Below are 15,367 nucleotides of genomic sequence, written 5' to 3'. Positions count from 1 at the left end.
ACGTTAGAGGACGAGCGGTTTGGGGGGTTCTTTTTCCGGGGGTCCATTAGTTTACCAACCTGTGAGGCACAGCTTTTAACCTTTATGCGGCTCATATATATCACATATATATGTTCCCGTGTGAAATATGTCAGTGTATAAATAAAGGAGCTCATTAGAGGCGCGTTGGAGAGATAAGGAGCAGAAAGCGTCAGAGTGAGTCACTTTGTGATGGAGAGAGACTTCAGCCGCTCTTCCTCGCTCTCTCTCTGAGTCAGTCTCTCTGCTCTCGGATGGTTCAGCAGCTCTCTCTGTCTCTCTGTGAGTATCAGCCTTTATCAGACATTATTCCCGCTCTCATCGCCTCCCAGCCTCGTCATGCTGGACTTTTTTAGATGAGACACCGAGCCGCGGTCGGTTAGGACGGTGATGAGGAGGGGGAGGATGATGATGGTAGTGTTAATGATGCCTCGCGCTGGTTTCACCCGGTCTGAAGTTGACGGAACTTCACCTGATGAAGTCCTGAGAGGAGAGGACTGATCAGAGTGTCGGTACTGAAAACTACATGTTATTATTAATTATAGCTTACACAGCAGTGAGGAGGATGAAGGTATTTGACCTTTCTATTAACGAGCTTCGGTGTGATATGACGACTGTTTCACTGCTTACTGGGATTTATATTCATCACTGTCACATGTACTGTAACATGTAAGCAGGGTTTGAATGCTGTAGCTGGTTTAATGAACTGTTGCGCACTTCATATTTTTTTTATTCTGTGATAAAAAAAAAAAATCTTTTTTTTCCTCCAGTTTGTTGACTAACACACCGCACAGTGCTGGGATTAGAAGCAGGAGGCAGCTGTGACAAGCGGCAGAAAATTAAAATAGTTAAATAGTTATGAAGTTTGATTAGTTAAGTTACCATCGGATTTGGGAGTGTTTGTGGAAAATGTGAACATGTTGGCTGACAAATAAGGAGAAACACTGCACTGGAGGTCGTTTAGGAAGTCGTGTGTCCAGCAGAGGGCAGTGATTTTCATTTGCCTCAAAATAACATTAATAATAATAATAATAATAATAATAATAATAACAATAAATAAATAAATAAAACTGATGTGTTGGGTGTGATTGGGAGTTTCCAGCTGTGACTCTGCTTTTGATCTGAGATGCAGAGAGAGGTCTGGGGTCCAGACACCCTTTTTGAGCAAATTTACAGTAATTTTATTTTATTATACTCTTATAGTTTGTTTTTTTTAATTTGCAAAGTTTGTTTTTTTTTTTTTATCTTTTTTTTTTTAAGCTCCTGTTTTTGCTGTTTTACAAACAGCTTCTCTGTTTTGTAGGATTTCTTACCTCATGGAGCTATTTTGTTTTCTCATTGTGTATTTTTCTTAAACTACTCTACTTGTTGTAGGCTGTGTTTAAGGTTTTGGCTGCTGTAACACAGGAATCTCCTGACCTTTGGGATTACTGAACTGTATCTGTCTTATTAATCCTGGTGGGCGATAACAGCGTGACTACACATGCATGGAAATGTCTGTAAAGTGAAAAAGTATTAGGTTTTGTACCTCTTTGTGCCACTGTGTTGGTTAATCACATGTAATAAGACACATTGTTAAAGTTGGACTTACTTATTCTCAGTGTGGTTCATTAAATGGTGACATTAAGTAGGTCTACTGGTTCTGCTGGTTTCTGCAGCTAAAGTGATGTAAGTAATGTTTTCGAACTGACGTTCACTTCCAGCTCAAGTGTTGTGTTGTTTTTGGACTAAAGACAGAGTTGTGTTTGTGTTGTGTTGTTGTAAGCTTCCCTGCCAGTTATGAGAAACCTTCGAGTGTTAGCTGGAGTTCTGTGGATGAGGTTAACTTGTAGTAGTAAGAACCGTTTGACCAACACATTTCTGGCCTCATCAGTCAGCCATAAAACAGATTTCAGCCAACATTTTAAATAGGACATGTACAGAAAACAACCAATCACATCGAGGATTACTGGTGGATATTCACATGAATGTGTAAGGTTGGCTGTTTTCTATACCTATCCAGTTAAAATGTCTGTATTTGTTTTATGATGAATGCATTGTTCAAACAATAACATTATTCCTGTGCTTGTTTTTCACAATAATGCTCTTCTTTATGCACCTTGGAAGTAGGTGACGTTGCTCCAGAAACATCTGCTTTGTCTGTAAAAGAAAGTGAGATGTCCAGATTTCTAAACGCTGCTCACTAACTAACGATGGCAGCGGGGAAAGCGCCTTGCTTTGTTTAGGAGCACTGAGGCGAGGGCTGGAAGAAAGAGTTAAATGTCTGTAGGTGGGAGGAAGCATGGAAATGCTGATGTATTCCAGTGCTTTCCCAGCTCGTACAGTGGAATAAGTGGTGGCTTCATACTGGAGCTGGAGATGCAAAACTCGAAAAACGATGCCCACTTGCTCAAAAGTGAAACAAAATATGTTCACATGGCATACGAGCCGTGAAAAAAAAAAGGTTTTCTAGCCTTCACGTTCTCAGGGTGGGATTTATGTTATCAATCAGATCCATCCCCATTCACTCATCCTGTGAATGGTGGCCCAACTCTCTTTGAAGCCCAGAGCTGGATGTCAAGGTCAGTGTAATCTTAACAGTTTGGGGCGTACATGTAGAAGATGGCCGTCGCACTCTTGTGCCACCTCTCCATTTTTGGACAGTCTCAGGTTAAACTAGCACGTCTTAAGCAACATTTCTATCTGGGTAGGGTTACAATGGCATGTGTTGCTTTGGCGAGCTCTTGACAATGTTTTAGTGTTTTTGTGTGGATTGAAAAAATTTTTTAAAAAGGGAAAAGTATTTGTGGGCGTAGCCCTCAAATGTTACATGACATGTGACAGGACTAGGCTGTCATTGTTTCAAACTACATGCTGTGCAATGAAAACCAAAATGAGTTTGTGAAAACTGTTACAGCCTATAATCTTTAGATTTCTGGCTCCTCTGGGGTTTTTGTGTTCCTGAATGGGGTTTTTCATCTGTCTGGTGGTCTCATATGTCATCCCCTCATCCCCAACCAATCACAGCAGATGGCTGTTCCTCCCTGAGCCTGGGTCTCCCGGAGGTTTCTTCCTGTTAAAAATGAGTTTATCTTTCCCACTGTCCCCAACTGCTTGCTGTTCATTTTTTAATATTTTTTTCATTTTTATTCTAATTTTTATTTTAATTCTGAGAATTGTTGTTGTCTTTATCTTATGATATAAAGCACCTTGAGGCTATTGTTGTGGTCATTTGAACAAAAACTTTTTTGGACTTTTAAAGGGCAAAAACTCCACCTATGCAGGTCGGAGGTAAAGGAAGCTAAAACTGAACTAAAAACGAACTAATTTCACTCTTGTTGATGGAAATAAAGATAAAAACGAGATTTAGAAAAATGTTTTCGCTGAGATGATTTTCTGTACTTGGACAACTGAAACAAAATAAAACATGTCTGTAGCTTTTGTGAATTTGGTAAAATGTATATTCACAACCTACCTGATGATGCTTTGAAGTTTTTGGGTTTTTTTTTAATTTGACCCTCAACTCTCTTCACAAAGCAGTTTTACTGTAATTACCCAACAGCTTGTGAAATAATCAAAGCCTCAAATCTACTGATTTGTTTCTGGTCATGATTTTTCTCATCTTTCTGTTTGCTTTGTTTTTCCCTGAACACCAGTTTTCATCACGTGGACTGACTGACATGAAAACACGTGACCGTTTGTGTCCATGAACACAAATGAACAGGTTGCTTTTTTGTGACCATTTCATGTTCTGTTGCCGTGAGATCGGGCTGTAATGTCTATTCTGACTTTACTAAAATCTCTTCCCTTGACAAAAACCCTGCATAAAATAAATAATTTAAGACAAATTAAGAAAAATACTAAAACTGAGACTGGGAATTGATCAAATAAAATACATTTAAAAGAAAACTAAACTTTTACAAACAGTAAAAACTAAACTCAAATGAGCAAACCCAAGTTATACACATAGTCATACACATAATCTTCACGTTTTCTACCAGTTTTAATAATGAATGTAAAATGTGTTTTATACGATCATTATTTGGCAAGGTTGAGAAATAGATTGTAGGTTGATTAAAAAAAAAACAGTTACCACTTATTTTAAAACTTTGTTTTAGGTGTTGCCTCCAAACTGAAAAGTCTGGACACAATGATGCTACAGACACTAAATAATCATAACAATATGCATCCATATGAGCCTGCCAGCTCGCTCTTACTGGTTCAACATCTCAGACCAGACATACTTTAAAAACTGATAAGAATTCACCGTCTTAGGAGTTCCAGTATGTTCAGAGCCATGATGTTTAAGCTGTTTTTTCATTAGCTTAACATCAAATGACGCCTGTTGTCCCTTGATTTAACTTTAAGAGTTGCATCAATGTCACATTAGCCTGTTTGTCTTTGTAAGCCTCAGACTCATCGTGCTGGGCTGCTGTTAGTCACCTGAGCTCAGATAATCACCTGTGTGCAGCCTGTGATTATCACGCTAACTTCTACCTGACGATTTCACTCCTCTCCTGTGGTGAAATCTTCCTCATGCATGACCTTCACTGCTGTTTCTTTCCTGCTCTGAGGGTTTTTTATTTATTTCCCAATATGCTGCTCTGATTAAATTATAAGGAAGCAAAGAGTCGAGGTGACGGTGGACCTGAGCTGAATCAGTTCCTCAAGCGTCTCGCCTCGTGGTCAGTTTCGTCACCACATGACACACACTGCATCTGAACTGTCGAGGTTAAAGGATAGTGGGGATGTTTTTGTAATTTCTTTTTTTTTTTCATGAAAAGGATTTAGGAACTACAGTGACGCTTGTCACTGTGCTGGTTATTTGTCTCTCCATGTAACCCAAACTCGAGCACAGCGTTTCATTTTTAGCAAAAATATTTTCAGACCCATGTGTTGCCCTTTTGTGGAAACAGACTAGAGGTTTCTGTCTTTCTGGACTCAGAGAAGAGGTTAAAATCTGAAAGGGTTAAAGCTCCAGCAACTCTTGTTATATGTGGAATACACTTTATTGTTTTACCCACACAGTAAAGCCACATACACAGAGAGGAGAAATGAAACATTAAAACACAAACACTTCAATCCATTCAGACAGGTGCAGCACTTATCTCTAATATTTAATATAAAATATTCTAAAAATGCACTCAAACTGCTGTCAACAAAATAAATAAATACATCCATGGTCCTCTGCAGTATATACCTACACATCTACTTTGAATGATATTATCTCTGAAGGGTTTATCCATACCCACCAGACTTCTCATATTTCCCAGCTTTCTCTCCTATTTCAAAACCATCTCCAAGAAAGCAATATATTTAACTCATCTGTCAGCTCAACCTGGCAACCCTAAACACAGTTCGTGAAATAGCCTCAAACTCCAATCTAATGAAATTAATTCTTATCTATCCAGTTTCATTGTGTCCACATACATAAAAATTGACTTTTAAATTTGGTGCTCTTGCTGGTCAGTGCCAGAAATGCCAGCTGGTTAAGTGAATTATTTTAATAAAGTATAAAAGTGAACCTCTGCTAACCGGGCTCTGACAGACGGAGGGCCCCCCTTTTTCTGACAAGAGGATGTAAATGTGCGAAGTTTGTCATCCGTACCAACCAGATCGGGTTTGCAGGACATCAGCGTTGTCAGAGTAAGCTGACATAAGACCTGAAGCAAAATGTGAACCACATTAACCACAAGGCACATGGAAGCATGCAAGGAAGGAGAGCTACACGAGCTAGCCGTACTGACGTTAGCAACACTCGGCAAATTAATTTAGCATTGCGTGTGAGCAGCGTAACACATTAGGCAAAGTTTCCCACTTTTCAGTGACATTTAAAACAGCGATTATTGAGGGAGGTGAATGATGGTTTCAAATGGCTCGTAAATACCCACGCAGTATTTGTATGACCGATGTTTAACCACATTCTGCTGGACTGTGCCCAGTTTTCAGTGTTTTCCTAGTGTTAGTTTCTCTCCTGCTAGTAAATTAGATGTCAGGAACAGCCCTAATTTCAGTCGAATGAATCATTTCACTGCTCACACCAGAGACCACAAGTCGAGTCATTCCATGACTGATTTTTACACTCAATTTGGGTGATCTTTAATGTATCATTAATTACTGATAAGAAGTCACTTTTTATCAAAACTAATGAGTTAGGTTTAGAAAATGTTGTGGTTTGGGAAAAAATGATTGTGCAATGTTTTCTTCAAACCCATGACATTTATATCCTAGAACACAAATGGTTATTTTCCAAGCTTTGGTATGACTGGGTGTATCATCCAAAGACAATTCAAGGAGTGAGTGCAGCTGATCTTGTTGCAGGCATTCAGACCGATCAGATCCTGAATAACTTAGCTCACTGTCGTGTAGTCGCTTCAGCTCTTCTTGCTGCAAAGATAGAAACTTTAAAAATGCACCACAATGAATGCTGGTAAAGTCTGAACTGACCTGACTTGACTCTCTGAGTCAGTAACTTATAGGGTATGAGACACGTTTTATTTTTCCCAAAAGTTGATAAAATAGTGTAGCAAAAGCTAAAATATCAAACAAAACCTATAACAGCAAGTAGAATAGCTCACACAAAGCATCTACAAAAAATACTGCATACTACAAAAGTATTCAATCAATTCAAAAGTGAAGTTTCACTAAAATCATTTCACACAATCAGACATTAGTTTGGAAAAAATTGCCCAAGAAATCCCAGGAATTTCAAACCTGAACGCCGGCATGTACGGTCATTTTTTTTCACCCACGTCAACAAATCTGCTGAAAGAGAACGAGGCGACAGCTGGTCAATTTACTGAGACTTCAATAAATACCTGAAACAGACTCCTCTGTAATGTTTACAGCATGATGGATTCCTGCAGCGAGCAATGGTCATGTTAACATTGAGCTTTCTTCTCAGGAGTGGATCTGCTCCTTTCTATCAGACCATCAGAGGTGCCCGCCATATCAAGGCTTAAGTAGTGGGAGCAGCCCAGTGAACAAGTTTAAACAAGCTGTAAATCTCACCTTTGGAGGGAAATCTCGACATAATCAGGGATTTGTTTGACACTCTGTAATAACTGTTTTTTGACAGGATCCTGTATCGTTTACTTAGCCAGCTCTAGTTTTCACACTGTAACAGCCTTGAAGAGCCATGCAAGCATCATGGTGGATTTGCTTTAGGATCATCCTCTAAGTGTAGACGTTTGTTGCCTTTTAAAAGTGGAAATGTTTGTCATAGTTACGTTAGTTGCTCATCCTGTCCACTCATATTCTCCCGTCTCCCTGGAGAGATGACCCACTGTACCAACTGCCTTTATTAAGACTCACGAATATTTGCTGTTCTCACAAAGCAACAACTTGCAAGGAAACAGATTTTATTACAGCAGCATATTGAATTTAGGTCTAAGTGTAACAGCCTGTCGTTGGAGGTCAAAAACATATCCGCTGGTTGTCAGTGTAGCCTCTTGTAAAGGAGAACTTTTTCTTGGTTTTTAGAGAATTTTAACAGCTCATATTATTGCTATAGGGTTAGCTGATCAGTTAGAGATGTTTCTATGAAAAACTCACATTAGTGGGAAACACTGGTCACGTTGCTGGTATGACAGTTTTTTCATTTCTTTCAGTTTCTCATCCCATGTTTAGATGGACTTCAACTCCACCCTCCTGGACTGCAGCTGGCTTCTTTGTTCTGCTCTGCTGGTACTTCAAGTGTCACCCTAACCAGAACCTGCAACAGGTGGAGAGCTGGCTCACGTGCTGAGCTCCCAGGGACTGCAGAGTAGAACAAGGACGACTGGCTACAGTGCAGGAGGGTGTAGTTGGAAATAATCAGCAGGACTAAAATAAGAAGAACATATTTCTCATTATTCATATAATTAGAAAACTTTGTGTGCCTTTAATTTGCTTGTAAATTAAACCTCTTGGTTTTTTGATTGCACAGATTAGACAACTGTAAAAGAAGCTTTAATCCAATTTCTTTGCAAACTAAATATTTACAACCAATAATCTGTCAAGTTTAGAGGCCATACAACTGAGCCTATTTTCAGAACAAGGTGTAGTTAAGTTTGGAGCTGGATATAAGAGCAAGTGTTATTAAAACATTTTTGTTTCTGATGAACATCACTGAGTCACAAACATGGATACAAACAGTATCAAGACGTGAATGCAGAAACGTATTTGAAACGTCATGAAAATACATTTCTGAAATAGAAAAGATGGTGAGCATGATTGTCCAATTAGAGGTGGCTGTGTTCCTTCAGCCTCACCTCAGGGTGAAATTAACCCACAAACAGAGCAGGAGAATGAGAGGTGAGGGGTAGTGATTGTCCTGTTGTTTTGGTCCTCCTCTTCCTCTCACAGATATGTTTCTTCCTCCTGCAGGAACTCTTTTTCTTCTCTTCGTCTTGCCTTCATCCTCCAGCCGCAGACGTCAGTGGAACGTTTCAATCCGCTCTCATATTCAGGTTAATCTGATTATGAAGATTTCCTCTGAGACGCCTCTCTGTCAATGACGGCCAAGATGGAGACTCCTTTCTACCACGATGACTCCCCTGCAGTGCCCGGCTTCAGCCAGATCGCCGAATACGAGCGCTACTCAGGAAACAAGATGCTGATGAGTAAGAAGGCCATGTCAATGGCAGGAAGTCACCACTTCCCCAGTGGTGGCGGAGCAGGAGGGAGGGGTGGGAACCCCAACAACCTGGGGCTGGCTAGCAACAGCTCCTTGATGACATCAGCAGCGTCCTCTGCAGGATCCTCAGCAGACATGAACCTGCTAAAGCTGGCGTCCCCCGATCTGGAGCACCTGATCATTCAATCCAACCAGGGGCTGGTCACCACCAGCCCGGTGCCAAACTCCACCAATCCCTTCATGTACCGCAACCAGGCCACCAACGAGCAAGAAGGATTTGCTGATGGCTTTGTCAAGGCGCTGGCGGACCTTCACAAGCAGAACCAGCTGGTTGGAGGTGGGCCCATGTCTCCGCCTTCATCCTCTAGCGTCTCCCTGCAGGCGTCCTACCAGAGGAATCTGATGTCAGGTGGAGATATGCCCATCTACACAAACCTGAGCAGCTACAACCCGGGCCAGATGCCATACTCCGGAGGGCAGATGGCGTATGGTGGAGGCTCAGGCCACGGTGGAGGTGGAGCACCTCAGCCCCACCCTCGAGGCCTGGATGCCCCCCAGACTGTCCCTGAGGTCCCTCATCCTGCAGGGGACCCCACCTCGCCACCGTCGCTCTCGCCAATCGACCTGGAGACACAGGAGCGAATCAAAGCAGAACGCAAGAAACTTCGCAACCGCATCGCCGCATCCAAATGTCGCAAGCGGAAGCTGGAGCGCATCTCACGGCTGGAGGAGAAGGTGAAAGTCCTGAAGAGCCAGAACTCGGACCTGGCCTCCACCGCCGCTATGCTACGGGAACAGGTCGCTCAGCTGAAACAGAAGGTCATGAGTCACGTCACAAACGGCTGCCAGATTTCTGTAAGCTCGTCAGCTGCCAGCAAGGCCGGAGGAGGAGGCACCGGCAGTGAGGACTCCAGCTGCTGAGGAGGCGGGACATCACGAGAATATGCCAAGAGGCCATTTACTTTTACGATTTTGCTTGTGCTTTTAGTTGGAGCGAGCAGAGAGTGAGCGGCTCGTGTCATCAACACCTCCAGAAGGATAGGTGGATGTTTAATGGCATTCAGAGTCCCGTAAACTCTCTGTCACCTAGCCAGAGGGGGCGGAGCTTTACAGAGGAGACTGGAAAGGAAGCAAATGGAAGAATGCGAGCAAGTTTGGATTACGGACGACAATTTCTTAAAGAACACCTGGCAACATTTGAGACTTAAAGTGTTCAGATCCCACACAATGCATTTGTTTAACAAGTGGAACAAACTGTCAGATTTCCACGTTTATTATGAACTGCTCACAACATTTTTCACACATTACACCTTCCACCTCTGTTTTTTGTTTTTTTATTCACGCTAAAAACATATTTAAGATGTTACAGATGAAGTAAATTATCTAAAAAATAATGTTTTTACAGTGCGAGCTGAGAAGCTTTATCATACCATCAAAATACCGAAATGAAATGAAAAACTCTTTTATGTAATCAGATTACTTTTATTTACAGAGTAGGAAATGTAACTGTGATTTCTTGTCATAATTTACAAACATCTGTTTTCAAGGTCAGAAGAATCTTTCTTTAATCATGTTCATTTAACATGATCTGTGCTGCATTTTTTTTTTTTTTTTTTTTTGCTTTGTAATCTGATTATCAGTTTAATCTCTTTAATTTCATGACAGTGTGTTAATGCAACTAAAGACTGGCTTCTTTACAAACAATATATTTCAACTTCAACAGCTCTGTTATTAAAGTGAAGGTATGTAGTCTGATTATGTTAATCACTCTTTAAGCTCCACTCTGGCCTACAAAGTCACATTTGTTAATGGAGGTTTTTCAAAGTGTTTTGAGAAAGAAATTACATTAAAGTTATGTTTTTCCTAGAGAAGTCTTTCATCAGTACCAAAATGTTCCCCAGGTAATCATTTGATAGAGCCCATTAGCCTTTTGAAAATTCATGATGGCCACCAAATGTGGCAAAAAAAAAAAAAATCAAACGCCAAAACGTCAACTCAATTTGTACTTTTTAGATACACATTTGACCAAATATAAGTATATAATAGTATATAATCTTAAATTACACCTCAGTTTTGTTTGCATCATAGCTCAACTAGATTTCTTGGATTGACCCCTAACTGCCTACCACTTACAGTATGCATATCAAAGTTATAGAAGGATAATCGCTCAACCTGCACAGCACGTGCAGCTTATGTGACGCCTGTAGGTCTGACACATATAACTCTCTCTTTCTTTGTGTAGATAAAGGATCATATTCAGCAGTTTCTTCAGTGTTAGCTACATTGTCCTAATGGAAGTTTAATTGCAGTTAAACCTGTGTTTTATGTTTGAAACTGTAAAACTTTTTGTAAATGTGAAACAAAGTAGCTCTTAAGAAGCTTTAAAGTCGTAAATTTGACTTCCCCAAAGGCAAGTACGTAGAATTCAAGAGATAAAAGGTAGATGTATTCATCTTTTACCATCTACTGGTTTGTGAAGTCCTGTTTTCAGTCCTCTACAGGAAGATTTCACATCTAGATTTCACTGCCGCCTTCTCAATGTTTTGAAACTGGATGTGACAAACGATGGGGTGGGTCTGACTGTGAAACCACACATAAACCGGTATGTGCACATGCACACCCTGGCTAAAGACTTACAGATTATTAGTCAATAATCCTCCTTTAAGACCAGTTTAGACAATTGACTTATGTTTGGATTTATTCAAAATAACAATAAACCAGCAACTGAGCTCATAAATTCAGCAAAGTGTCTAGAGAGGTCAAGTCCAAACATCATTTTTCCTGAGACTTCTGGCAGACTGGATATGTTTTTGCATCCAGAGCAGATGCCTCCTGGTAGCTGTTAAAAAGAATGCATTTCTAACGTCTTTCCACATTGGCTTCATTCTTCAGACCTGAACGCTATGTCCATCTTTTATAATCTCGACACATAAAGATTGCTTTTTTCTAGACTGGAATTAATAGCAATTTTGGAAAATGGTGGCAGTTTTGAAAATTCAAGAGGCTAATGGTTCGAGAGGCAAATGAATGGCTCCAGAGGGACAAACATGAACATGGAAGTTTTGGTGTTCATGAATACTTTTGAAAGATTGTCACAGTAACCTGCTGGGATTTTTCTTGAGTTACAAACAAAGGAAGTGCACGGTAAGATCTGCATTTGTTTTAAGTTTAAATGTGTATAACTTTGGTTTTGCAAAGGGAATACAAATCATTTAAATCTTTTTGTTTTCACATTTAACTTTGTGTTACCGTGTGCAAAACAATCCCGTGTTGGAAGAATTTAATTATTTTTTTAAAAGTTAAGGTATTTGACTCATTGTTTGCTTTGCTGCAGATGACAAACTGTTATTATGGGAAAGGAATTGTTTCATATCTGTTTTATAATCATACTATTGTGAAACAAGACAATTAGTGTTGACTAATATTCATTCTTCTGCTGTTGTTATTGATTTACTTTTTTTATCCTATAAAAAAATAATGGTTCATGTAAGTGAGTTCATTTGGTGCATTTGTTAGCAGGTTATATAGAAGCCCATTGATGCCATAAAATTAGACTGAAAACTTGTTCTGTGGACTCTTAAGTTTTTGTGATAGAAAGAATTGAATCTCTTTTATCACCTGGCTGTAATGAGCCGCCAAGGTTTTTTGACAAAGAGAAAGATACATCTGAGGATGCTGGAATATATAAGCATTCATGAATACATTTCAGATTTAATTCAATGTCAAACGGACATTTCTAAATGTAATTAAAACATATAGGGAGGAAAATTCACTCAGATATATTCAGGTATGAAAAATAATGCTCTTCATATGTATATTTATCTAAAGATAAAGGTTTCTGCAGTGAGGTCTTTAAGGAGAGATAAGAAAACCTCACTGCAGATTGTGCAGATCCCGAGGTCCATATTGGTCTCCCTTTTGGACTTCCAGGGATATTTGGGTGAGCTTAGCTTTACCTAGAAATCCTACAAACACTGGTACTTGGAAAGTTTACAGATGTCCTTGAGGACCTTGTAGGTTTCTTAAGTACACTGTAAAAGTCTGTAGTGGCAGAAGTCTGAGGATAATAGTTGTCCTGCAGAGGTCCCTAGGTCAGACAGCTCTGAGGTCCTGAAGTCAGTATCATTGACTGGATTTCTGAGGGCCTTGACAAAACTGATAATGCCTTTGGGAGAACTCTGAGGTGCTGCAGGGGTGAGATCATTGAAAGGGTTGTACAGGTACTAGAATGAATTCTGATGGACTTAGATATAGGTTGTAGTTCCCCAAGGTATTTGCCTCTACCAGGGCCTTCATAAGTTCCTAGAACAGGTATCCTGAGACCCCTAATGGGATTTTGCAAGGTACTAGACTGTATTCTGGTAGACTTTGAGGGGTAGGTCCTTAGTGACAGGCAGATTTCCTTAAAAATGTTTTAGACATTCTTGAGAATATTGCACAGGTACGTGAGAATCACTGATGATTTTGCCAAGTTTCCCTGAGTATATATTCTGGTCTCTGATGGGGTCCGTGAGGTCCATAAAGAGGTTAATTCAGTCCTTGTGAAACTTCCTGAGGTCTTTAATAGCTTTCCAGAGGACACTAGGGGGTTTGGGGGGGTCTTGAGGATAATTAGTGGGTCCAAAGGCACAAACTTTGTCTGACTTAGCAATTTGTAGGATTTTAAAAGCTGGTTTATGACAGACATTTAAAAGATCACAACCCTTTTCAAGATACAAAGAATACAGCCCACAGTTTGTGTTACATGTCAGAGTACATTGTTGATTGATAACTGTATACTTTGTTGTGGATTTTCTAAGTTTTGGGTGTGGGTGCACCTCAGATTGATATTGTGAAAAGTTAACAGACTGGGCTTTTAATCTAGTCGTACAGTTGTTTACTCACCTAACAATCCTGTTGTTGTTTATGCAGTGTGCTGGTTGATATTTTCTCACATTTCCAGCCATGAGGCTAATTAACCCTTTCTATTTCAGAGTCTGTTTTGCACTGGCTTTACTGTCCAATCAGCATCTGTATCATGTTTGTGGATTGCAGCTGTCAGACAGAAAAACATGTAACTGCAAAGACAGTCAGGAATATTTACTGCTCACAGATGTTTCTTTTAGAGTTCGTGTTTTGTGTTTGACAAATCAGAGACTCTCAAATATACTGTTGGCGAGTGTCAAGCAGATATTTATTTTTTTGAACTTGAGAGAGGCTTTTGGTGTCTCTAATGATTCTATTTTTGTACAAATGTATAAAAGTTGTTGTTATTAATATACTGAAATGTGTGTATGTACAATCTGATTTGTTCAACCTCTTTGTGTCTATTTATTATAAATTGGTTTGTGTTAATTACGCTTCACTTTGTTCTGCTGTGTTCAGATGTTTGTGTCAATATACCAGTGATGAAACATTCAACCGCTGCTGCTTTTCTCTCTCTCTCTCTCTCTCTCTCTCTTTTTTTTATACACTTGCAGCTGGGATTTTGGAGATTGCCTTATGACAGTGATAAAGCACATCACACTCATTTTACAATAGTGTGCTTGGGTGTTCTATTCACATAACGAAAGTACAAAATCCATTGAAATGTAAAGGGAGTGTTTTCTCTGTTATGGCCTTTAGGGACATTTTTTCAGTTTCATGTTGAGAAATTTGGGGAAATTTGCACATCAGATGGTTCCCTATTACATTTCCCAGTTTTGATTTACTGTATATTGAGATATTCAAGAGAAACAGAAGAACGAAACATAGAATAGAATAGCCTTTATTGTCATTGTACAGGGTACAACGAAATTGGAGTGCCACTCCCTTGGTGCAAAATGCAATAATAAATATAAATGTAAAATAAAAAAGTACAATAAAACAATCGTAAGTACTCAAACAATAGTAAGTACGATATATACAGGATAGCAGCATTAATAAATGATAGTATGAATAGCAGCATAATATAGTGACAGTGACAATATGGTATAGTTAAGCAGGTTCAATTGTTTTTGTGCTTATTTACTACGGTGATAGCTCTGGGAAAGAAGCTATGTGGGGACTCAGAACACATCCTTGTGGAGACCCGGTGCTGAGTGTGATGGTGCTGGACAGGTGGGGGCCGAGTCTAACAGACTGTGGTCTATTTGTCAGGAAGTCCTTGATCCAGAGGCAGATGGGGGTGGAGAGTCCCAGGTGAGACAGTTTCTGGACCAGGATCTCCGGGATGATGTGACTGAATGCTGAGCTGAAGTCCAGGAAGAGCATTCTCACATAGCTTCCTCAGTGCTCCAGATGACTCAGCGCAGTGTGGAGCGCTATTGTGATAGCGTCCTCGGTGGATCGATTTGTCCTGTAGGCAAATTGGTGGGGGCCCAGAGTGGGAGGCAGACCGGCCCTGATGTGCTGACAGACCAGTCTCTCAAAGCACTTCATCACTACAGGCGTAAGTGCAACAGGCCTGTAGTCATTTGGGCTGACCACAGCTGTCTTCTTGGCGATGAGGATGATGGTGGAGGTTTTGAGGCAGGGTGGAACGGTGTTTAATGACAAGGAAAGGTTGAAGATTTTAGTGAAGACTCCGGTCAGTTCGTCAGCACATGCTCTGAGAACCTTTCCATGTATTCCAACATGGTGAAATCCTCAAACCTGCAGAACTCTTGCAACAAGCAAAAATGTTATAAAGGAAAGTGTGACAAGATTACATTTTATATAAATGCAATCAGGCAAATGTGTTGAGTTGACCAGATGCAACATCTGTGAATCTTTCATAAACATTTTTGCAGTCCA

The 15,367-nt window shown here is 40.1% G+C and overlaps 1 protein-coding gene across 3 annotated transcripts; it reads left to right on the top strand.

The window, feature by feature from the left end:
• Positions 1-13,948, top strand: june (JunE proto-oncogene, AP-1 transcription factor subunit). Of its 3 annotated transcripts, none has more exons than XM_005470530.4 (2): positions 1-300; positions 8,365-13,948. In XM_005470530.4, exon 2 carries the CDS (start codon positions 8,492-8,494, stop codon positions 9,533-9,535), a length of 1,044 nt encoding a protein of 347 aa, XP_005470587.1. In that variant the 5' UTR covers positions 1-300; positions 8,365-8,491; the 3' UTR covers positions 9,536-13,948. The 3 variants fall into 3 exon arrangements, with proteins under 3 accessions (XP_005470587.1, XP_005470588.1, XP_025765150.1); XM_005470531.4 differs by lacking the exon at positions 1-300 and adding an exon at positions 307-530; XM_025909365.1 differs by lacking the exon at positions 1-300 and adding an exon at positions 307-589.
• Positions 13,949-15,367: the final 1,419 nt, after the last annotated feature.

Source organism: Oreochromis niloticus, linkage group LG7 (assembly GCF_001858045.2).
Source record: "Oreochromis niloticus isolate F11D_XX linkage group LG7, O_niloticus_UMD_NMBU, whole genome shotgun sequence".
Classification (NCBI taxonomy): domain Eukaryota; kingdom Metazoa; phylum Chordata; class Actinopteri; order Cichliformes; family Cichlidae; genus Oreochromis; species Oreochromis niloticus.
This window is presented reverse-complemented; position numbering and strand designations above follow the sequence as displayed.